Below are 23625 nucleotides of genomic sequence, written 5' to 3'. Positions count from 1 at the left end.
CCCGGGGGACGGTCAGAGGATGCTCTTCCCCCGATCCCCCCCGAGCCCTCGGTGGGGCGCTCAGAGGATGCTCCTCCCCCGATTCCCCCCGATCTCCCCCTTCTCCCCCGATCCCCTCGAGGGGCGGTCAGAGGATGCTCCTCCCCCGGGGCGGTGTCGCTGCCAGCAAGGCTGAGCGGGGCGGGGGGGTCGGACCCCCCTGCTCCGGGCTCCATGGGCAGCGGGAGCACCGGGAGCATCCCGGGCAGCGGCCCCGAGGGGTCCCCGCCGCCCCCCGCAGCCCCCAGCGCCCACAACATCGCGGCGCTGGTTCTGGGCATCCTCCTCATCCTCCTCATCGTCGGGGGCAACGGGCTCGTCTGCCTCAGCGTCTGCACCGAGCGGGCGCTCAAGACCACCACCAACTACTTCATCGTCAGCCTCGCCGTCGCAGACCTCCTGCTCGCCCTCCTCGTCCTGCCCCTCTACGTCTACTCCGAGGTGAGGCGGCACCGGGGGCACCGGGGGCACCGGGGGATCGGGCTGCTCTGCTCCCGGCACTGATGGGCTTGCGGGGTGGGCTCGGCGAGACACCGAGGATTGAGGCTGGCCAGGTGTCCCCAGCCTCCATCCCTCCGGTTCGGGACAGCCCTCGTCCCCAGAGGTGCTTGTGCCACTTGCCAACCACCGCAGGTTTCCTCACCATCTCCTGGACCACGGGTGATGGGAGCAGCAGACGGTTTAGGGTGAGTTTGTGGTCTTCCCCATTGTCCTCCCAGGTGATTGTTGACCTCCAAATGCACCGAGTGGGGATGATCGAAATGCACTGGGTGGAGATGTTCGAAATGCACCCAGTGGGGATGCTCCAATTGCTCCAGGTGGAGACGTTTAAAATGCACCGGGTGGCAAAAGAGCAAGCATTGAGGTTGGATAGGTGTTCCCAGCCTTCATCCCTCCGTTTTGGGACAGCCCCTGCCTTTCTGCTCCATCCCCGGAGATGCTCGTGGCACTTTCAAACCACTGCAGCTTTCCCCCTTCATCTCAAGGACCACAGGTGATGGGAGCAGCAGCAGAGTTTGAGGACTCCGCTCCCCCATCATCCTCCCGGGTGATTGTTGAGCTCCAAATGCACCGGGTGGAGATGCTTAAAATGCAGCAGGTGGCAAGCGACGAAGCATCAGGGTTGTACGTGTGTTCCCAGCCTCCATCCCTCTGTTTTGGGACAGCACCTGCCCTCCTGCTCCATCCCCAGGGATGCTTGTGGTGCTTTCAGACTACCATGGCTTTCCCCTCCACCTCCCATGGCATCACAAAAGCCCTGCAGGACCAGAGGCAACGGGAGGGGCCCATTTAAACCCCTTTAGGGTGAGTTTGTGGGTTCCTCCACTGTCTTCATGGCAATGGAAGCAACAGCCAGTTTAGGGCGAATTTGTGAGCTCTCAAATCACCCTCACGGGTGATTGTTGAGCTCCAAATGCACCGGGTGGAGACGCTTCAATTGCAGATGCTCCAACTGCACCCAGTGGAGATGCACCAGGGTATCTGCCCTGGGCCATCTCAGCAGCTCTGGGCAGTCCTTGCTGTGCCCGCTTCCCAGGTTGCCATCAGCAGATGGTTAGGAGGGACAGAGAACTCCTGTGCTGTGCTCTGTCTGGCGTAAGGTGAGCAGGTTTTGATGATAAGGGAGATCATGAGCCAGGAAACAGGTTTCCATGTCCAGCTGAGCAGGGGAAGGTGTCTTTTTTTGGGACCTAGGTGGGATTCAGTCACTGTACATCAAGGCTTCTCCTAAGAGTGCTCTGGTTCACGCAGGCGGGCAATAGTGGTCATGGAGAGCCACCCTGGGGGACTTTGGGTCAGGTTTTCTGTTCCTCTCCAAAACCAAGCCTGTGAGAACTCACCTCCAAGCCTGTGAGAACTGAGGGAATGAAAAACAGGCTCTCCTGAGGCTGAGTGGTTTTGCATCTCCCTCTCTGTCACAGGGAGATAAACGCTTGCTGCCGGGAGATTGATAAAGCCTGGTGATTGTGGGGGGATTTGTTGGACAGGGATGAGGAGGCTCGCTGGAGCCTGTCCATGAGCACCAGCCAGCGGCTCTTCTCCTGCTCAGGTGGATGAAAGCACCCACAGGCAGGGTTTGAACCTGTCCTCGCAGTGGCTGGTGCTGTGGAAGAAAGAGGAGTCCTTTCTGGATGGGGGGGAGTCAGGATGCGACCTGTGCACAGCCAGCAGCCCCACCAGCTGTAGTCTGGGGCATCCAACAAACTTTATGTTGTCTGACAGCTGCATGGTTTGTGGTGGAAGGGAGTGGAAGGGAGTGTCCCATGAGTGAGACCCATCTTGGAAGGCTGGAAAGAGTGAACCAACAGGGTTCAGCCCTTCTCAGCGCATGAGTGGGATGGGCCTGTGCTTTCTTAAGGCTGTGGATTAGAGCTTAGGATGCTTTTAGCCTCTCTACCTGCTCCTAGGGTTTTGCAGGACACTGTGACCTCTCTGGAGGTATCCTGGAGGGACAGGTTCATCTGGGGATCCATCAGAAGAAGCAGTGAAGAACGGGGGCATTAGAGCCCCCTCTCTTTTCAGCACACTGACAGGAGCCCCCCTAGGCTCTTTGGGTTTGCTCTTCCCTCGTTAACTCATTTTTGGTGGCTAGAAAGCCTCTGTCCTCATGCTGCTTCTTAGCTACTCCTTGCTAATCAGAATTCCCTTTTTATACTTGCTCTTGCTGCTGCCTCTCCATGCCCCTGGTTCCCCGTTCTGTGGGCAGACACACACATCCGTGTGGTGTCTTGGTTTGAGTTTTGCTGGCTTATGTAAACTGCTGGCTGACATCTTCTGGGGTCCTTCTGGAGGTGCTTCCAGTTGGGTGTAAGCATTGTGGGGCTCTCCTTGGCTATCACAGAAATCCCACAGATTTGGGATGCTCTGGCAGTGGGCGTTCAGCCCTGTATGAGCTTTAAAAGCCCAGGCTGTCCAGCCTGTGCCTTAGCTGTGACGATAGTTGGTGTGTCTGCTTCTTCAGCTCTTCATCAGCATCAGTGATGTGGTGTAATCCTTCCATTCCACACCAAGGAATGAAGGTGGCTTGTGACAGAATTGTCTTTCCCTTCACTTCATAGAATCATGGAATGGTTTGGTTTGGAAGGGACCTTAAAGTCCATCCAGTTCCAATCCCCTGCCGTGGGCAGGGACACCTCCCACAGATCAGGTGAAACTTCTGGAGCTCTTACAAGAGGGCAGGATTCAGAGGCATCTGATACCCTGGAGAAAGCACGCGCCAGGGTCTGTGCTCCTCCAGCTCAGCGGTAATGTACAGCATGAGGATGGAAAGGACTGTGCAGGTATAGAGGGAATCATAGAACCATTAAGGTTGAAAAAGCCCTCTAAGCTCATCCAGTCCAACCGTCAGCCCAACCCCACTGTGCCAACCAAACCATGTCCTGAAGTGCCACATCACACGCTTTTTGAACCCCTCCAGGGATGAGGACTCCACCCCTGCCCTGGGCAGCCTCTGCCAGGGCTTCACCACCCTGTCAGTAAACAAACGTTTCCCAATATCCTATCTGAACTTCCCGTGGTGCAACTTAAGGCCATTTTCTCTCGTCCTATCCCTTGTTACTTGGGAGAAGAGCCAAGCACCCACCTCACCACAGCCTTCTTTCCAGAAGCTGCAGAGAGCGATGAGGTCCTCATAAGGGTTCTCCACCCTCTTCCCCAGCTTCATTGCCCTGAAGAAAGGCAGAGCCACACAGCATTGGAGCCTCCTCAGGCTGCGCGGTACCCAGTCCATGCCTGGAAGCTCCTCTGAGGGTCATAACTAGTGGCCATGGTCATTTTTAATTATCCCCTCTAGGTTGGGGCAGGATTTCCAGCTCATTTTGTTCTGCAGTGTGGTAAGGAATAGTCAGAGCCAGGGGACGGGATGTTTGTGTTGGTGTTTTTCTTTTCTTGGAGGGAAAAGCAGAACCTGAAGATCAGACGCGATGCTGGGACAGGGCTGACAGGGTACAGTGGCTGCTGCTGTTTAAAAGAAGCTTAATTTCAACTTGCACTGCTGCGTTCAGCCACTGAAAATGTGGTGTGATCTGCATGTTCAGCTCAAACTTTACTCTCAGTCTGGGCTTTGGTGGTTGTTTTTAATTTCAGTACAGAGTGAAGTGGACTTTGAGGGCTTATTGGAAAACTTAAGAACCAACTGAGAGCATATTTTCTTCTTATTTAAGCAGGAAGAGAAGAATAAAGTTTGACCCCTTCCTTCAGCAGGAGATGCTTGGCCATCTTGTGCTTTTTCCCTGTGAGATGGCTTCTAATGTTAGGTTTTTGGAAGCATTCCTCCCAGTCAGGGCTTGAGGAGCCAGCTGGAAGAATTTAAACTGTTGAGGTGACATCAGACTTCCCCACGAAATAACAGCTTCTGTGGCAATGGGATTCCTTCCTGCGAGAGGTGGATTATCCTTTGCTGCTATTCACGGAAGCCTGAGCACAGTGGGAGAGGCCTTGATTTTGTTGTTTCTGTTGTTAAGAAAGTTCATTCCGATGTGTTAGCAGCAGTTGTTGACACATCCTCTCCTTTTGTACTTCTGAAAGAGGCAGCAGAACTTTTTGTCAGCAAAACTCTTAGTGAGCAGTGAGGACAGAGAGGTCTTGGCTGTAGGAAGCCCTGGATGTCCCTTCGTAGAATGAGGATAGTTTGGGTTGGAAGGGACCTCAAATCTCACCCCGTCCCATAGGCAGGGACACCTCCCACTGGATCAGGGGCTCCAAGCCCCATCCAACCTGGCCTTCAACACCTCCAGGGATGGGGCAGATGTCACTGCTCCAGGCAACCTGGGCCAGGGCCGCCCCACCCTCACAGGAAAACCTTTCTCCTTAAGATCTCATCTCAATCTCCCCTCTTTCATCTCCAAACTGTCCCCAAATGTCCTATCCCTGCACTCACTTCATCATTCTTTCAGTAAAGAAGTTGTTCCCGATGTCTAATCTGAACCTCCCCTGGCACAACTTGAGGCCATTTCCTCTCGTTCTGTCACTTGTTCCTTCGGAGAAGATCCCAGCACCCACCTCACCACAACCTCCTTTTGGGAGCTGCAGACAGGGATGAGGTCTCCCTCAGCCTCCTTTTCTCCAGGATAAACAACCTGGTTGCTCAGCCACTCCTCATAACACCTGTGCTCCAAACCCTTCCCAAGCTTCATTGCCCTCCTCTGGACATGCTCCAGCTCCTCAATGTCCTTCTTGGAATGAGAGACCCTGCCTCTTTTGCTGAAAGACTTGGTAAGAACGCAGGAGCCACAGCAGCAGTTTATATAGTCCTCATCCACTGGAGACATTCCCAGCTATTAGGGAAGGAACCAGGCTGAGCACCTTCAACTCTTGGTCTCTGCTGTGAAGCATGCCTGGCTCGGCAACCTGCTCGATGATCAGCCCTTTCCTTAAATCCATGCCAAGTGTGGGTCTGATCCGGAGAGCTGCGGGCAGGAGCCATGCGAGGCAGGGTTATGTAAACATCTTTGTCACTAAGATCCCTCTAATTGATGACGAAAATGAGGAAACACTTCTGGCAGAGCTGCAACTTCACCCAGATCCTTCCACAAGTCAGGGAGCAGGAGGCTTTTGAGCAGATCTTCGAAGCGATAGAGCAGCCAGGACTGAAAAGGGCTCCAGGAGAGCTGGGAGGGGCTCTTGATCAGGGAGTGCAGGGATATGATGAGGGGAACGATTTGGAGCTGAAAGAGGGGAGAAAGGTTAGGGAGAAAGGTTTTCCTGTGAGGGTGGTGAAGAGTTGGAATTATTGAATAGTTGGAGTTGTTTCTCCTCTGCACAGTGGTTGATCCAGAGCCTAAGCCATGTGTACCGAGATATTTGTAGCTTGTAAGAAACCACAGTGGCTGCATGTGAATTTACTGGCATTGCCGACCTCGGTCGGCTCCACAAGCAGCCAATTTGCACCTGGAGTATTACTTTAGGGATTTGGCTTGTGTCCAGAGCAACCATCCTTATCCCTCTCCTATAAACCCTCCTTGTCTGCCACGAAGCGCTGAGCCAAGGGCAGAGCATGACCCATACTGAGAGTTTTCCCATCTTCTCCCAAGAGGTGATGCCTGGAGGTTTCCAGTATGGTGGTCAGTGTGCTGAACCTTGCCTGTTTAAGGCTTGGACTATGTTCTCATCAGAGCACATCAGCAGCCTTAGAAAAGTCATATCAGGCTGGCTGGCTGGTGGGATAACATTGGCAGCTTGGTTTAATGTTGAGGGAGATGGCTTCCCTGTAGAGCATCTGGTTTAACATTCCTCCAGCTCTCAGCATCTTCTCCTGCCTCCAGCCTTCCTGACTGGGCACAAAAACATTGGGAACAAAAACAATGGGCCTGGTGCTGTAAAAAGGAGAGAACATAGGAAAAGCTGATGGAAGCAGAGTTGCTCTGGAGCAGTTCTTAAAGGCAGCTTGAGCTCCTTCTGATCCCTAAAGCTTTACACTGTGTACCTTGACGGGCTAAGCTGCTGTAATTAGGTACCAGTGGATCCTATGACCCAGCAAAGCCAGCTATGCCTCTAATCCAAAGTCACTCACCCGTGGGAGAGGAGCTTGGCACAGTTTGCCCAGGCAGGCAGGCAAAAACTGTGATATAACGGCAAATCCTCTCTCAGCACTTTCCCCAAAGTCGGAATCTTGGTGGTGGGGGGGGGAAGGGAAGAATTTGTAGCGTTGTCTGAGAGTCCACTGAATCTCCTGGCAGAGGCTGTGTCCTCTGGAGGTGCTGCAGCCTGCGAGCTCTTGTCCTTTTCAGAATCAATTAGATTCCAAAATCACTTAACACCTACAGAAAACTCTAGTCTGGAATCAAATTTCCTCTCTCATGATCTTAACAGAACCTGTCAGTGTCCCAGCAAGCTTGGCAGAATCACAAAGGTTGTTTTTGCAGAATCACAAAAGGGTTTGGGTTGGAAGGGACCTCAAAGCCCTTCCAGTTCCAATGTGTGCCATGGTCAGGGACACCTCCCAGTAGACCAGGCTTCTAGGCAGGTTGGATGGGGCTTTGAGCCCCCTGATCCAGTGGGAGATGTCCCTGCCCATGGCAGGGGGTTGGAACTGGATGGGCTTTGAGGTCCCTTCCGCCCCAAACCCTTCTGTGATTCTATAAGAAATGAACAAGCTCCCCTGAGAGACAGGTCTGAGCTGTCTGTGGGTCAGGACTTTTTTTGGAATGGAGCATCTATTTCACCTTCCAGGCAAAGAATCCTCCTCCCTGGAGGTTCAGGCAAATTCTACTTCGTGATGGTGCTGCTCCTCCTAAGCATCACATGGTTCCAGCCCTGATGCAGCTGAAACAGGAGCTAAAGGTGCTGTCAGATCTGACACTATCCTCACCTCACGATGGATGCTCCATCCTTGGAGGGGTTCAAAAAGTGTGTGGCCATGGCACCTTGGGACATGGTTTAGCAGGCATGGTGGTATCGAGCTGCACAAGCTTAGAGGTCTCTCCCAACGTTAATGATTCCGTGATACTAGGATTGCAGAGCCTCTCCCTGCTCCCCCAGTGACCGGCCACTTGTCACGCTGCACAGAGGATGCTCAGCCCCACCTTACTGGGGACAGGACAGGATGGGGAATTGGAGTTTGGGGGTTTGGAGCCTGCTGGCTGTCACTTTGCTGGGAGGGGAGCATTGTGCCACGGGCAGGGCTTCGTGACGTGAGGCTGCTCACCTGGAGGAACATGTGAGTGGCCAAGGCAACCAGGCCTGGAGCTGTTTCCTGTCATTTAAAGGCAGTGGGACACGACATGTGCTGACCTCAGGGATCTTTTCAGTTCCAGGGAGGTGTGTGGTCCCTCAGCACAGTGCTGTGCGATGCTCTGATGACCATGGACGTGATGCTGTGCACAGCCTCCATCTTCAACCTCTGTGCTATCAGCGTGGATCGGTAAGTGTGTTCCTCAGCTTCATGTCAGAGGAGAGCATGGTGTCCTGGCATTGACCAGCTCCCGTAAATCTTGCAAGAGTCCCACACAGGGAGGCCAGATCGTGCTCTCCCCTAAGCAGCACCTGGGCTGCATCCAGAGCAGTGGGACCAGCAGGGAGGGAGGGGATTCTGCCCCTCTGCTCTGCTCTGTGAGACCCACCTGGAGCCTGTGTCCAGTTCTGGAGTCCTCAGCACAGGGGGGACATGGAGCTGTTGGAGCGAGCGCAAAGGAGGCCATGAAGATGATGCAAGTGCTGGAGCACGTCCTGTCCAAGGCCAGGCTGAGAGTTGGGGTTGTTCAGCCCGGAGAAGAGAAGGCTGCAGGAGGACCTTAGAGCAGCTTCCAGGACTGAAAGAGGCTCCAGGAAGGCTGGGGAGGGGCTCTTGGTCAAGAAGTGCAGAGACAGGATGAGGGAAGGGTTTTGAAGCTGAAAGAGGGAAGATTGAGATGAGATCTTAAGGAGAAATGTTTTGCTGTGAGGGTGGGGAGGCCCTGGCCCAGGTTGCCCAGAGCAGTGGTGCTGCCCCATCCCTGGAGGTGTTGAAGGCCAGGTTGGATGGGTCTTGGAGCCCCTGATCCAGTGGGAGGTGTCCCTGCCCATGGCAAGGAGGTGGAACTGGATGGGCTTTGAGGTCCCTTCCAACTCAAACCATTCTGTGAATCTGCACCACCACACTCCCTTTCAGCCGTGTGTGCCACCAGCACCCTCAAGGCTGTAACCCAGGGCTTGGCTGTGTCAGTAACTTGACAGGTAGGAGGATTGTGGCAACCAGCTTTGGGACCACTCAGTTATTCTCCTGGTGGTGACACCATGCCAGGACTGACTCACCTGGTCCTGTGTTGGCAGGTTTATCGCTGTCTCAATACCCCTGAACTACAACCGGCGACAAATCGACCTGCGGCAGTTGATCCTCATATCCACCACCTGGATATTTGCCTTTGCTGTAGCATCCCCAGTCATATTTGGCCTCAACAATGTCCCAAACCGGGACCCCAGTTTGTGTCAGCTGGAGGATGACAACTACATCGTGTACTCCTCCATCTGCTCCTTCTTCATCCCCTGCCCTGTCATGCTGGTGCTCTATTGCGCCATGTTCCATGGACTCAAGCGCTGGGAAGAAACCAGGAAAGCCAAGCTCAGGGGTGGCATCTATGGGGCCAACAGGAAGCTCTACCACCCCTCAACCTTTCTTGAGCGAGAGCGAATGGGACTGGAACCACAAGAGTGCAGCCATTGTGCCCGCTCCGACCAGCCTGGGGACTATGTGATGAACAATGGGATCCAGACTGTCTCCTACCCACACCTCAAGTACCCACACCCAGGACACAGTTGGAAGCGAGCCAAGATCAACGGCCGGGAGCGGAAGGCCATGCGGGTGCTGCCTGTTGTCGTCGGTGAGTAGCAGTGGGTGCTGGGTGGGAAGGGTGCAGCACTGTCCTGCAGCACGGTTGGAGCTGGTAGGATTTGTTTGAACCTGGAGATGCAAACACGCACTTTCCGACTCTACATGAGCGTTTGGGGAGTGACGAGAGGTGGCGAGAACCACGCTTTACCCTCGCTGCAGGAGGTGAGGGCAAGAGAAAAGCCACCTCCTTCTTGCTTCTCCACCACCCCTTGATCTTGCTGGTTTTTGGTCCTCACGGAGTTCTTTGAACACCCATCCTCCCTGTGTTCCTCTGGAACACCTTGGTTGTGGCATAAGAGTAGCTGTATCTATCACTCGCTGTGAGAGAGTGTTCATCGGAGAACATCTCCATACTCCTAGAGCCAGAGCTGTGCCAACAACCACCACCCCTGTGAAAGGGGGCTGGAGCACCTCCCGTACAAGGACAGATAGAGAGTTGAGGGTTGTTCAGCCTGGAGAAGAGAAGGCTCCAGGGAGACCTTAGAGCAGCTTCCAGTGCTGAAAGGGGCTCCAGGAAAGCCAAGGAGGGGCTCTTGATCAGGAAGCGCAGAGAAGGATGAGGGGAATGGTTTGAAGTTGAAAGAGAGGAGATGGAGATGAGATCTTAAGGAGAAATGTTTTGCTGTGAGGGTGGGGAGGCCCTGGCCCAGGTTGCCCAGAGCAGTGGTGGCTGTCCCATCCCTGGAGGTGTTGAAGGCCAGGTTGGGGAGCCCCTGATCCAGTGGGAGGTGTCCCTACCCATGGCAGGGGTGGAACTGAATGGGCTTTGAGGTCCCTTCCAACCCAAACTATTCCATGATTCTATGAAAGAACCAATGGACAATGTCTATAATCCAGCCTTTCCTTCAAGGCAAACCTATGGCTCCTGATGCCTTAGATGGGAATGCAAAATTGATCCATAATTTATGTTTAGGATGAGAAAGACATCTGAATCATTTTGTCCAGGCATGTGCCCAGCTCTGCATGTCAGCACATCTGCTGCTTTTCCCTGTTTTCTCTAAGCTGCCTCCATTCTTGTTTGGCCCAGGCTGTCCTGGTTAAATCAAACCCTTTTTAACATTGCCATCACCTTCTCTCTTTAATGTCCTTCTGGCAGGTGCTTTCCTCTTCTGCTGGACGCCTTTTTTTGTGGTCCACATTACCAGGGCGCTCTGCAAGTCCTGCTCCATCCCCACTCAAGTCACCAGCACTGTCACTTGGCTGGGTTACGTCAACAGCGCGCTCAACCCTATCATTTATACCGTTTTCAACACGGAGTTCAGGAACTTCTTCCGCAAAGTCTTGCACCTCTTCTGCTGAGCCCACCAGAACTGGCGAGGAGAAGGAGCCACGAATCACCAGGCTATTTTTTTTTTTTTTATAGTTCATTAAAGCTCTATTTCTGCCTAAGTTCCTGCTGTCTTTGTTGGGAGGAGGGAAAGAAGAGAGGTGGGAGCTGCAGGTCTCTGGTTCCCAGATCTTTGTAGTAAGGACTTGCAGGTGAGGAGCAGTGGATCCACTTGGATGCTCTCCCCACTGGGAGCTGCAGGCGTAGCCGCCTTTTTCACACTTGGTGCTTGACGTAAGAGGCAAGAGATGCTGCAAGACAGCTTCTCGCGGCAGCTCCTGCTTCAGATGTAGGTGTTTGGTCTGGTTTGGGTTACTCTTTGCTGCCACTAAGCAAAATCAATCACCGTTATCCCTGTCTCGTTCCTGGGAGCAGGAGACCATTGATGCTTTCAGCTGCCCTGGCCCTGAGAGTGTCAGCCAATTCCCTTTCTCCTGCCTGCACTGAGGGAATGCTCCATCTTCCATCTCTGGAAGTGTTCCTGAAGGAGGTGGCTGATGCACAGCCCTCCGGGGCCCGTCTTCACCCTTTCCATATGATTTAAACCAGGAGGACAAACCAGAGCAGAGCAGAATTGAGCCCTGATACTGCACGCTGGGACACACCGGGCGTCTCGCAGAGCTGCTCCCAGGGCTGTGTGACCTCCTTTCCCCCAGCAAAGTATCCCCTGGGGCACAGAGAAGGGCAAGGGCAGGGATTCGGCCCACTGCAGTTCAGCAGTGGCTCTGGCAGAGCTTCAGGCTGGCACAGATTGAGGAGGATCATAAATTACATTGGTTTGCATCATTTTACTCAGAAGCCTGGCCGTCCTGGCGTGGTGCCCCATTTGCTGCCCAAGCTGCTGTCAGCTGTCTGTGGCCTCTTCTGGTTCCTGGGGCAGCACAAACAAGGCTGGGAGGCAACGTGGACAGGAGTTGGAGGGAAAAAAAGGCTGCTAGGCTCATTTCCCAGATGTTCCCTTGCCAGATGATGTTGTATTTACCTGTACCTCCTTTTCCTTTGATTTTAAATCCAAAGACTGATTTTTCTCATGTTTTTCTACCAGAAAAAAAACCAAAATAAATGGCCGAGCCTGACATCCTGAACCCCCCAGGGCCAGCTCAGCCATGGCAAACTCTGATCAAGACCTGGAGGACACCGAAGTGATGGCTGTGGGGACTTAGTAACCCCATGGCTTGAAATGCAGCAGCCTTTCCCACAGCGCAAGAAAGATGAATGTCACTCAGCCCTCTCCAGCCACGTTGCTCCTTACCAGCTCATGGAACAGTTGCCTTTTCCCGCTAACTGTGTGGTTTTCCCTGCTTGGGAGCAGTGCTGGGTCACACTCCTGCTGCTGAACGCACTAGGATAGCGAGGATGAGAGGCGTAAAGCCCTTGTATAAGGACACTTGGCTGCACAAATTGTGGATTTACCCATCCAAAGGCACACCAATGTGACCGCTCGCTCTCCAGAACGCCTCATCACATCACACCCACCAGGAAGAAATCCCTTTGGTAAAGTGGAGCGCGGTGACACCAGGGTGGCCAGCAGGAGCCACTCTGGCTGTTCTGGAAGGAAATGATGATTGCAGGAATCAGCAAGCGTCAGAGTAACGATTTCTGTCTGGGGTTGGTGCTTTCCAAGGGGTAATTTGCTCGCTTCAAAACAAAAGGAAAACAGTACTGCAGGGAGAGCTTAAGCTTTTCTTCCACAAAGAACAATGGCTCAATCAATTTATCATCTGCAAATAAAGATATTGAATTCCCACAGGGATTAGAGTGGAAGCGTTGGTGCTCTGCAGTGCGGCACTGTGCTGGGCACAGCTGCCCGGGCTCTGATGAGACGCTCAAATGATTCATACCCACAATTTGTTCATTTAGGTATGTTGCCCCGATCTCTTCCAATGTTTTTTTTTCATTTAAAAGGTGCAGTAAAGCCAAAATTCAGCATCCCAGGCTCAGCTGTACTCGGCCACGACCTGGTGCCTGAGAACACTTGCCCAGAGCAGTGGTGTCTGCCCCATCCCTGGAGGTGTTGAAGGCCAGGTTGGATGGGGCTTGGAGACCCTGATCCAGTGGGAAGTGTCCCTGCCCATGGCAGGAGTGGGACTGGATGGGCTTTGAGGCCCCTTCCAGCCCAAACCATTCTATGATGAGAGTGGAGGCTGTAGTGCTGGGAGAAGCTGCTGCCTGGTCACCTACCCAGGCAGGAGCTCCAGTGCACGTGTACCCGCTGTCGGAGCTCACCTCAGCACACAGCTGTAGCCCCCAGTCCACGCAGAGCTCACTTCTCCAACCAGCAGTGAATGATTTCCTGTGGAGAATGAAAGGCGAGCCAGAGAGGTGACGCAACAGGAATGTTTTCCAGCTGAAAGCCATGGAAAGCACAGCTGAAAGGCACCATGCCAAAGCTGTCACCCTCAACTCTTTGAGGAGCAACTGGATCAGCAGAGTCACTGGATCGCAACTCGGCCACCTTCTCTGAGAGCAGCTCCTTTGAGCTGAGGGGTTGGCCTGAAGCAGGAGCACGGCTTGCTGCCCACCCTTCCCCAGGCTGGACATGAGCTGATGGATCTGGTGTACACATGGACCATGCCAAGATCTTTGCACCCTCGCCAGGTGCCACTGAGGCAGTGCTGACACCAGTCCAGGGCACAGCCCAACAGCAGCACGAGGCGTTCGATGTCCCCTGCTTCTCTGTTTAGTCACAACCTTGATGGGCAATAGATGGAGGCAAGAAACCATGCCGATTAGCTGTATCATTGTGTGCTCAATTAAGGCTGTCTTTTCAATTAGCTAATTGTCTTTTAAGCTTTAGAAAACAGACAATCATAATTTAACAGTGTGAGAAGAAACTATTACAGATACCGAAGTACCACTCCGGGAAGCAGAAGAAGTGAGTGTTCTGCTATAAGATCAGAGGAATTGCTGATTCTTTTCTTCCCTGGAGTTTTGCACGTGTAATTTCTGGTCCCATCCCGCTTTAGTTCGTGCTCGGCTTTCCTTGGTTCTTTTGGGGAAGGCCAGCCAGCTGCTGCTTCCCCTCTGCTGACACCAACTCCGTCTGAAATGCTGCCTGCCTTGCCCACGATGCTCTGCATTCTGAGCCAGGAAACAATATTCACTAACTGCTGTGAAGCCCTGCTGGGCAATCGCCACCGCCCTCCACCACCAGATCCCCTCTGCTGCCAGCAAACCCAACTGCGGGGCTCTCTGGAGATGCTGAGATGATAAAGCAGCTCCCATCTCCTCACAACACAAGGAGCAGAACCTAAGGAGACCTTTAAGACTCATGGAGGAGGAAAAGACTGGTTAGGGACAGCTGTAAGAGTTCAGTATTTCGCATCCTCATTTGCTTTGTTATTGCTTTCCTGCCACTCTGGACAGGATTTTCTCCTTCTGACATAAATTTTGATGCCACTTTGGATCACTGTCATTCTGAGGTGACGTCTCTTGAAGAGTAAGCTAATCCTCACCCACCAAGATAAAATTGGAGCGAACAAGAGAATCACAGCATCATTTACATTGGAAAAGACGCTTAAGATGATCGAGTCCAACTATAAATCCAATGCCACCATCCCTACCATTGAACTCTGTCCTTCAGTGCCACAACCAGTGACCCCTCATACTTGTTATGCCTGAGGCTAAAACACCAAAGCAGAAGGGTGTGCATCTGCCAAGACCCCTCTGGTTGGGCATGAATCCTCAAAACACAAATAAATTAGCCTAAATTATTGAAGAAGACACTAATAATTAAATGATTTTGTTATAGCAAATGAAGCAAATAACTTCCTAGTGGTCACCCCCTCTGTTAATGAGTGGCAACAATGGAGCAGCGCTCTTAATTAAACTCTGGGTGCAATCAGATCTGATATTGGCCAGACACACACCAGGGAGGCAACAGGCTGTGACTGTCCATGCCCTGCTGAACAAACACTTCCCAACTGGCCTCCTCTGGAGACCAGGACCAGAGACGCACGTGGAACCGCAGCAGCATCGTAGCTGCAGCCACTCCCAGCGGCCACTTGCTGTGTTTATCAGCACATTCAAGTGCTGCCGTGAGAAGGAAACGGCACCCTCGTGGTTTCACTGCATTTTATTTAACAACATGGTATTTATCACTTATTCTCAAGTGCTGAAGCTCCAATGTTTTCCAAATTTGCCCAGCACAGAGGGAACACAAGGAAACAAAACTCCTTCCACAGGCAAACAGAAGAACATGGACTCAATTTTTCAAGGCAATTAAATAAAACAAACACAGTTTCGTTTCTCTTTCCAAACAAGAGGTAGGGAGGCAAAGGGAGATGGAAACACTGGCACATCTCATGGCAGCACCTGCGTTAGATCCATCTCGAGAGAGATGATGAGATTGCGATCATCCACACGGTGGAGGCTCCAGTCTGGCAAAGCCAAAGCTCCCTAAGCTGAAGGTGGCTCCCAGCTGCGAGGCTGCAGGTCAGTGGCAGCTGTTCTATTCAGCTGAGGTTTTCACAGTCTCAACAAAGAGGATTGGGTGTAGGCAAACACTGTCACAGTATCAAAGATCAGTTTGCTGGAGAAGAGTGTGGTTCATAAAGGACAAACCATTCATGCCGCGCCTCCGATCCAGCCGGCCGCGTTGTGTCATTCATGACCAGTCCAAGAGGTAGATGTGCTCAGACAGCAACCTTCTCCATGACGCTGTCTGTGACGTGCACCTCGTCAGCCTGCACTGTCACCGTGGCCGACTGGCCGCAGATATGCTGGTGGTCCTTCCAGTCCTGCAAGGGAAGAGCAGATGGAAAGGGAACGTTTAGATTAGACATCAGGAACAATTTCTTCACCAAAAGGGTTCTCAGGCACTAGCAGAGGCTGCCCAGGGAGGTGGTGAAGTCTCCATCCCTGGAGATATTTACAAGACAGGTAGATGAGGTGCTCGGGGATGGTTTAGTAGTAGACAGGGACAGTTGGACTTGATGATATCAAAGGTCTTTTCCAAGCAAATGATTCTATGAAAGAACAAACACACAGCTGGCAAAAGCACAGTGCGCCCCAGCAGAAACCCTGTTGGAGAAGCGCTTTTTCCAGCACGGATGGGTCACAGGGGTCTCCAGTGCTCAGCCAAATGAGACTGATAATGGAAATGAAAGGAACCAGGTAAAGGGTTTGTAGAGGAGGAAATGAAGCAGAATGTTGGCTTCTCAATCCAAACCCCAATCCAGAACATCACTGTCAGTCAGGTCAGGAGTCGGAACCCTGATTTTAAACCCTCTCCTGAAGGACAGTGTTGGATACAGGGTCTCCATTCAGCAATGCCAAAGGAGAGGATACAATTCCACCCAGGACTGGTTTTAACTTGAACTAACACGCCACCCCTTGCTGAGCCCAGAAGCCACAGAACATGGCTCACAAACCCTAGGGGGGAAACTCAAGGAACCAGTTACTGCCAAGTGCTTCGGACTCCTCCACCCGGTTCCTCTTGCCCATCAGGAGGCAGGCAGAAATGTCTGGCTGACCTCAAGGTCACCTAACCTCTCCAGAAAACAGAATCCGCAACCCGCAAACAAGCCGATACCTTCCTCTGGCAGAAAGTAGAACAGTAGTTGACTTTGTGGCATCCCGTGCACTCGTTCATCGCCTCACGACCGCAGTTGACACAGGACTGCTGAGAAAGCAGACAACAAAGTGATTACAACAGAGATAGCAACAACAGCGAGATCACCAAAGTGCAATTAATACCAGTGATGTCATATGAACAGTGGTAAAACAAATACCTCCTCAATATGTCAATCCAAACCAAACAGGGCTCTGGACGTGGGAGGCCACACCTCAAATCCTGGGTTCAGTTTTGGGCCACTCACTCCAAGAAAGACATTGAGGGGGTGGAGCCAAAGAAGAGGAATGGAGCTGCGTATGGGGCTGGAGAAACAAGAGGTGGCTGAGGGAGCTGAGGCTCTTTAGTCTGGAGAAGAGGAGGCTGCGGGGAGACCTCATTACTCTCTGCAGCTCCCGGAAAGGAGGCTGGAGCCAGGCAGGTGCTGATCTCTTTTTCTAAGTAACAAGTGAGGCCATTACCACTGAAGAAGTGGCTTCAAGTCATGCCAGGGGAGGTTTAGACTGCGTGCTACGAAAAATTTTTCACAGAAAGAGTGGTGAAGCATTAGCAGAGGCTGCCCAGGGCAGTGGGGGAGCTTCCATCCCTGGAGGGCTTCAAAACATACATGGCTGTGGCACTTCAGGACATGGTTTAGCAGGCACAGTGGGGCTGGACTGACAGTTGGATGGGATGAGCTTAGAGGGCTTTTACAACCTCAATGACTCCGACTCTGCGATTCTCTGATTGCCCACTTTCCAAGACCCCCTCATTATCTTATCAGGGATCACTCTGGAAAATGAAATGCCCCTTTGTTTTCCTTTCTGGAGTGCAAGAAGCCCTTCAAAATTACAGGTGAGATGCTAAGTGGTAGTGGAAATCTGTTCAGAGGTGCCTCCCTCCACGTAGCTCATGGATTTGCTTAACCAGAGCCAAGTTACTGGTTAATCTTGCCCTGTATTTTGAGAGGAAAAGGGGATCTGGGCTTGAGCAAGCTTGTTCCTTTGCCAGACAGCAGCATGACTACATAAGCAGCGTCTCAAGAGGGAAACAGCAGACAAAGAGGTAAAATTAAGAAGGCTATGAAAGGATAGAGGACTTAAACATGGAAGTAAGATGAGATCGGATACATGGATGAAAAATCACACCTGTTTTTAAAGGATGTTTTTCCGTCTATCACTTTAATCTGGTATCAGCAACACCAATTAACATAACCTGGATATTTAGGTGGAAGCATCATTGAACTCTCCCAAAAATAAGCACTTCACAGAGCATTCCACTTCCAACTCATTAAATTACTGCCAATTCATTAGCACGTCAGAGCGTCAGCGTGAGGCTGCGACAGGAAGCGTTTCTGGGCTGTGAAAGTATCACTGGCGTCGTTAATCCCACCACCTCTTTCTCTTTTGAGCTGCACCAGTCTCAGAGTCAGCGCCCCAATCAGCACGGAGCTTATCACGCCGTCTGCTCACATCTTACCTAGAATTAACGGTTGGTGCAACTGAACTGGGTTTATGTTCCTGAGGTACAGATGAGGATTCGTGTCACAAAAAAGGAGCTGGAATCTGCTCTCTGGAGAGAGCAGAGCCTGTCCCAAAGGGATAATTGCTCAGGGTTGTTCATAACCAGTACAGGACTGGAACATGTTGAATGCACAGTGTGTGCAGTTGTACCCGGGCATCTTAGAGACTCCTGACTACAACATACAGCTGTAGTCATGGGTCCCAGATGAACTCAAACCCTACTCCCATTCCAAGTCAGAGGGAATCGTGCAGGTTTGAAAAGCAGCTCACAGGACAAAAACGAAGAGAGTTTCCCTCCTCTAACCCCTCAGTGACAGCCACGCATCTGAGCTGCAACACTCAGAGGTGAGTGAGAATGATTACCAGCCAGATAAACGACAGGGAAAACCTCGAAGGTAAGGGGAAGGGGACAGGCTTTGCTAGGACAGAATGTGGAGGGCTACGAAGATGATCGAGGGCTCAAGCACATCCCGTATAAGAACGGGCTGAGAGAGTTGGGATTATTCAGCCTAGAGAAGAGAAAGCTGTAGGGAGACCTTAGAGCAGCTTCCAGCACTGAAAGGGGCCCCAGGAAAGCTGGGGAGGGACTTTATACAAGAGTCTGGAGTGATGGGATGAGGGGGAATGGCTTTCAATTGGAAGGAGGAAGGTTTAGATTGGACATTAGGAAGAAATTCATCACAATGAGGGTGTGGAGGCCCTGGCCCAGGCTGCCCAGAGCAGTGGTGGCTGCCCCATCCCTGGAGGTGTTAAAGGCCAGGTTGGATGGAGCTTGGAGCCCCTGATCCAGTGGGAGGTGTCCCCGCCCATGGCAGGGGGTGGAACTGGATGGGCTTTGAGGTCCCTCCCAACCCAAACCATTCTGCAATTCTATGATTAGTGCTGCTAGGGAAAGCCTGGATCGCTTCTGGAAGACTCAGAATACGTGACTTCCGTAGCAATGATGACAAACTCCACGTCTGGAAGTGGAAAAAGACCAATAACAAAGGACTCTTCATAAAACATGAGACTCCCCTTCCCACCTTACCTTGATGATGATTTCCGATTTCCCATCCACATCTTCTGTCTGTTGAAATAACTGGTTCTGATATTGCTGCAAGGAAGAACACACCAGAGCTGTCATTTCACAGCCGTCAGGGGCTGAAGAGGGGTCTCTGTATGGAGGGTCCCAACACTGAGCGTGTTCTGTCAAGTCCACAGTTGCTGCTGTGAGAGGACAGAGGGGAATGTCACTCCCTGCTTCTACAAGAGGAACACTGACCTTGTGTGGAGACAGAGGAAGGAGCTTGTGAGGTGACAAAGAGGCCCAAGGTGACAACCTGCCAGTGAAGTACAGCATTGACTCAAACCCCACTCATCCCATTCCATCCAGCCATGCATTCCTTAAGACGGGTAGGTTTAGTGCCAGAAAGGAACTATACCACACCATGAGAACCTAAGAGGTTGGCAAAAGAAAGTGGAAAATACCAAGTGCCATCGTCTTGGGCCAAATTTTGGGTCAAAACAGAGTCCAAAGGGATGGCAGAGTCCAACAGAATGGATTAGGTGAGAAAAAACAGACAAAATTAACACCCTCAGTACTTCAGAAACAGCATCAGCCATAAACACTACTGCTTTCAGACAGGTTTTGCATCAAAGTCTCCAGAGGTGGCTTTTAAAGCACACATCGGGGCTGCAGATCTTCAAAGCAGCCCAAGCCCAATGGGTGCTGCACCCACTGCCTCACCAGGCCCTCAGCCAGCACTGCTGAGACAGGATCCCAACAGGATTAGGTGTTAACCCTCTTCTGCCTCTGCTCCTAGCCCCAAACCTGCTGATGGAAGCCACATATTTAGCCCCATTCTGTTCACTTTTTATCTCTCCACACAGCAAGGCTTTTTCTTCCACACAGCCTGGGGTGTGAGGAATTCAAGCCAGGCAGAAACTATGGAGAAGGAAAGGATCTTAGGAACCCTTAGGACTCCTTAGGAAATCCTTAGGAAAGGAACAAGCCACACACATCCAGATCTCGCAAAAAAACAGCTCTAGAAGACCAAACCCCCCAGTTCTCACTGTTTTCATGGCTGCTTGGGAGTACCCAAGCCATAATTTGCTTAGAGAGCTCCATTTTTTAACTGCCCGACCCTTTTTAGGCTGATTTCATGCTTTCCAGCCCTATATTGCTTTAATCTTTCTAAAAAGGAATCCAGCTGTTCCAGCTGTTGGCTGAATTAATCTTCCACCTTGTTTTAAGCAGGCTGGGCTCCAAAGGCATTGCCACAGTAGCAGAAAAGGACTATTGCAGTTAAACACTTGTCATGTTGCAACAGCGATTCCTTCACATTTCTACAGAAAAAAAACTCTTTACCACATTGCCCGAATCTCTTTGTTATCTTCAAGCAATATCTTCCGGCACAGAGTTTGGCGAGTTCACCTGTTCTCCCCCTCCAAAAGTTTATCTGATAGAAATGATGGCTTAATACACACTCAAAAAAATTACATTTTGAAGCATACAGACCTTTGTAAGTCCTGCCTTTAATCCATTCCCTTTTGGGCCAGGCCTGCAAATCATCAAATCTCTCCTGCAAGAGACGCTGAGCCTTTGTTGCCCCCTCACTCTCTTCCTAAACTGTTTTCCCTAAGTGAAAAATTGCAGCAAAGCCAACATTCAGAAGCCCTCGAGGGATGGAGACTCCACGGCTGCCCTGGGCAGCCTCACCAGTGCTTCACCACTCTGTCAGTAAAGAAATGTTTCCCAATATCCAATCTTAACCTCCCATGGTGCAACTTGAGGCCCTTTCCTCTCATCCTGTAACTTCACTATGACCTATATCTGCAGTGTCTCCACAGCATCTTATAGCTCTGCTTTCTCATGTGTCCTCACTGTCTCAGTGGAGCAATAACCTCAGTTTTCAGTGCTATCAATGCTCCAGGCAGACTCCGGCATCTTCTCTGGACTTCTCTTAACACCAAAGCACAGCCTTCCTCCTGGGGTGTTATCCTGGATCACCAAGACCTCCTTTCACGCAGTGGTAGACAGCAATGAGGTCTCCCCTCAGCCTCCTCTTCTCCAGGCTAAACAGCCCCAGGTCCCTCAACCACCTCTCATAACCCTTGTTCTCCAGCACCTTCCCCAGCTCCGCTCCCTTCTCCAGACACACTCCAGTCCCTCAATGTCCTTCTTGGACTGAGGGGCCCAAAACTGAACCCAGGATTCGAGGTGCAACCTCACCAGCACCAAGTGCAGGCGGATGGTCCCCTCCCAGCTCCTGCTGGCCATGCTGTTTCTGACACACTAGAGTGATTTGCAATAGACAAAGCAGCATAGAAATTGTGATTAAAAATTATTAATGTTTCATTTACAGGTCTCTAAGATAACTGAACTAAAACGAGCACACATGTCCTTTTTCCTACACATTTGCTCTTGTCACCTCTCTGTGATGGCAGAGGGATGTGGTCAGGGATACAGGCAATTATGAGATCCAGAGAGTTTGAACTCAATATCCTCAAGACCTGAGACAACAAACTAGAGAAGCTCTGCACTGCTGTGAGAACTAAAGATAATTATTACTTACAGTCATGGCCATGAACGTTGTGTATCTGGTTGGGAACCAGCCCACTCCCAACAGATTTCTTTAATCCTGCTATGTATTGTTACTCTTCCAGGAAGAGCCATGTCTACAGCTCTATTATAAATAGTTTAATCTTGTACAGCCTTTGCTCTGATACAATGACACAGCTTTCACTTCTAAATACCTCGGCACATCCTGCTGCACAGATTCGCTGCAGAGCGGTGCTCTCTGATGGAGAAGCATCCACGCTTCTGCATTTACCATCTCCATTCATGTGAACGGAGGAGATGGTGAGAAGGTTATCCCCCTTGGAAGTTCTATCAGTGTCAAACACAAAGCAGTGGTAAATCCTAAGTGGTTTCACAGAATCACAGAATCACAAGGTTGGAAAGGACCCATTGGATCATCGAGTCCAACCATTCCTAACACTCCCTAAACCATGTCCCTAAGCACTTCATCCACCCGTTCCTTAAACACCTCCAGGGAAGGCGACTCGACCACCTCCCTGGACAGCCTCTGCCACTGCCCAATGACTCTTACTGTGAAGAATTTTTTTCTGATATCCAACCTGAACCTCCCCTGACGGAGCTTCAGGCCATTCCCTCTTGTCCTGTCCCCTGTCACTTGGGAGAAGAGGCCAGCTCCCTCCTCTCCACAACCTCCTTTCAGGTAGTTGTAGAGAGTAATAAGGTCTCCCCTCAGCCTCCTCTTCTCCAGGCTAAACAACCCCAGCTCTCTCAGCCGCTCCTCATAAGACTTGTTCTCCCGCCCCCTCACCAGCTTTGTTGCTCTTCTCTGGACACGCTCCAGAGCCTCAACATCCTTCTTGTGGTGAGGGGTCCAGAACTGAACACAGTATTCAAGGTGCGGTCTCACCAGTGCTGAGTACAGAGGGAGAATAACCTCCCTGGACCTGCTGGTGACCCCATTTCTGATACAAGCCAAGATGCCGTTGGCCTTCTTGGCCACCTGGGCACACTGCTGGCTCATGTTCAGTCGGCTGTCAAGCAGCACCCCCAGGTTCTTCTCTTCCGTGCAGCTCTCCAGCCATTCTTCCCCCAGTCTGTAGCGCTGCATAGGGTTGTTGTGCCCCAAGTGCAGGACCCGGCATTTGGCCTTGTTAAACCTCATCCCATTGGTCTCGGCCCAGCAGTCCAGCCTGTTCAGATCCCTCTGCAGAGCCTCCCTACCCTCCAGCAGATCGACACTTCCTCCCAGCTTAGTGTCATCTGCAAACTTGCTAAGGGTGCACTCGATGCCTTCATCCAGGTCATTGATAAAGACATTGAACAGAGCTGGACCCAGTAGGGGTCCAGTAGCTGGTTTGGGTTGGAAGGGACCTTAAAGGAGAGAAGGGCCCTGGGCGTGAGCCAATTCTCCTGTAACACCAGCTGGCTTTGCAATCTGACCACACGACTCGTGCAAGATCAGCTTTGCTTGCACAACACCCAGCAAGACACCTCTAAATGTCACTGCTTCTCTTCCCCACAACTTCCGCAGCTTGCTGTTCTTTTTATCCCCTTTCCTCTTCAGCTTGCTGGTCTTTTTATCCCCCTTCCTCTTCAGGCCATCAAAAGCCTCCAATATCCCTGCTCACTCAGCACGAAGAAAGGAGCCACCACATGGCTGAACATTCACCATCTACACCAGGATTCAGTGTCCAGGTCTCATAAATGTAGAGATGTGTGATGGGAGAGCTCAGGACTCACAACAGCAACCCTGCTACCCATCACTCTTGGAGTCCCAGAGCACTCTACTCCTTGCCCCATGATACAAATGACTCTGATTTCTCTTGGCAATGCTGCTCTCAAAAGATGGAGAAACAATCCCTAAGGGCTATCACTGTAACAGCCAGCAAAAACCAGCAAGGTATTGCTGTTCCTCACTCAGCCAAAAGACACCCTTGGCTGAGTCACCTCTGGCACTGTTACCTCTTTCCTCTCCACATCAGCTTGGATTTTGGCTTGAGTGACAGCAGCCTCGCGGAAGGAGGAGCTGGCCTGCTTGGCCTGTTCAATGAGAGTCTTCAGCTGCTGAGCGGTGTTGAGCAATGAGTTGACCGTCTCTTCCAAGTAGAGCCAGCTCCGCTGCTCCGTCACTTCCAGCCCATTCACCACCGAAGGGGATATGGCTTTGGTGGGGGTTGCAGGGGGCACCGCCAGAGCGGGGAGTGAGGTTAGCACTGAACAAAGAAAGACAAAGGAAACATTAGAATTAGGGCATTTCTTTTCCATATGGGGAGGGTTTTGTGGCATTGTGTTGAGACATTTGCAAAGGTTAAGGCTGAGAAAGATATTCATGCAAGCAGCAAAAGCTGAAAGAACCCA

General features: G+C 51.6%; 2 protein-coding genes across 3 annotated transcripts in view; one reads left to right on the top strand and one right to left on the bottom strand.

Moving 5' to 3' along the window:
* Positions 1–146: 146 nt before the first annotated feature.
* Positions 147–10659, top strand: DRD4 (dopamine receptor D4). Its single transcript, XM_009566763.2, has 4 exons — positions 147–480; positions 7788–7900; positions 8788–9335; positions 10443–10659. The coding sequence occupies exons 1-4, from the start codon at positions 214–216 to the stop codon at positions 10643–10645; spliced, it is 1131 nt and encodes a 376-aa protein (XP_009565058.2). The 5' UTR covers positions 147–213; the 3' UTR covers positions 10646–10659.
* DEAF1 (DEAF1 transcription factor) overlaps positions 10526–23625 on the bottom strand; it is a 27005-nt gene continuing 13905 nt past the window's right edge. Inside the window, exons 10-14 of one of the 2 annotated variants that reach the window (XM_054069049.1) lie at positions 23230–23480; positions 18775–18840; positions 16207–16296; positions 11716–15412; positions 10526–10656 (exon numbers count right to left, since the gene is read on the bottom strand). In XM_054069049.1, the coding sequence (XP_053925024.1) occupies positions 15308–15412; positions 16207–16296; positions 18775–18840; positions 23230–23480 (512 nt within the window). In that variant the 3' untranslated portion in view covers positions 10526–10656; positions 11716–15307. The remainder of the gene's footprint in view (positions 10657–11715; positions 15413–16206; positions 16297–18774; positions 18841–23229; positions 23481–23625) is intronic. The other variant, XM_054069050.1, reaches the window with a different exon arrangement.

Source organism: Cuculus canorus, chromosome 5 (genome assembly GCF_017976375.1).
Source record: "Cuculus canorus isolate bCucCan1 chromosome 5, bCucCan1.pri, whole genome shotgun sequence".
Taxonomy (NCBI): Eukaryota; Metazoa; Chordata; class Aves; order Cuculiformes; family Cuculidae; genus Cuculus; species Cuculus canorus.
The sequence above is the reverse complement of the archived record's forward strand: the minus strand, read 5'-3'. Positions and strand labels throughout refer to the sequence as shown.

Excerpts from the sequence above, each read along its gene's own strand:
- DRD4 (XM_009566763.2), top strand. The coding sequence starts at position 214 with ATGGGCAGCGGGAGCACCGGGAGCATCCCGGGCAGCGGCCCCGAGGGG. Across the intron at positions 481-7,787 it reads CCCTCTACGTCTACTCCGAG|TTCCAGGGAGGTGTGTGGTC; the intron begins GTGAGGCGGCAC and ends GGATCTTTTCAG. Across the intron at positions 7,901-8,787 it reads TGTGCTATCAGCGTGGATCG|GTTTATCGCTGTCTCAATAC; the intron begins GTAAGTGTGTTC and ends CTGTGTTGGCAG.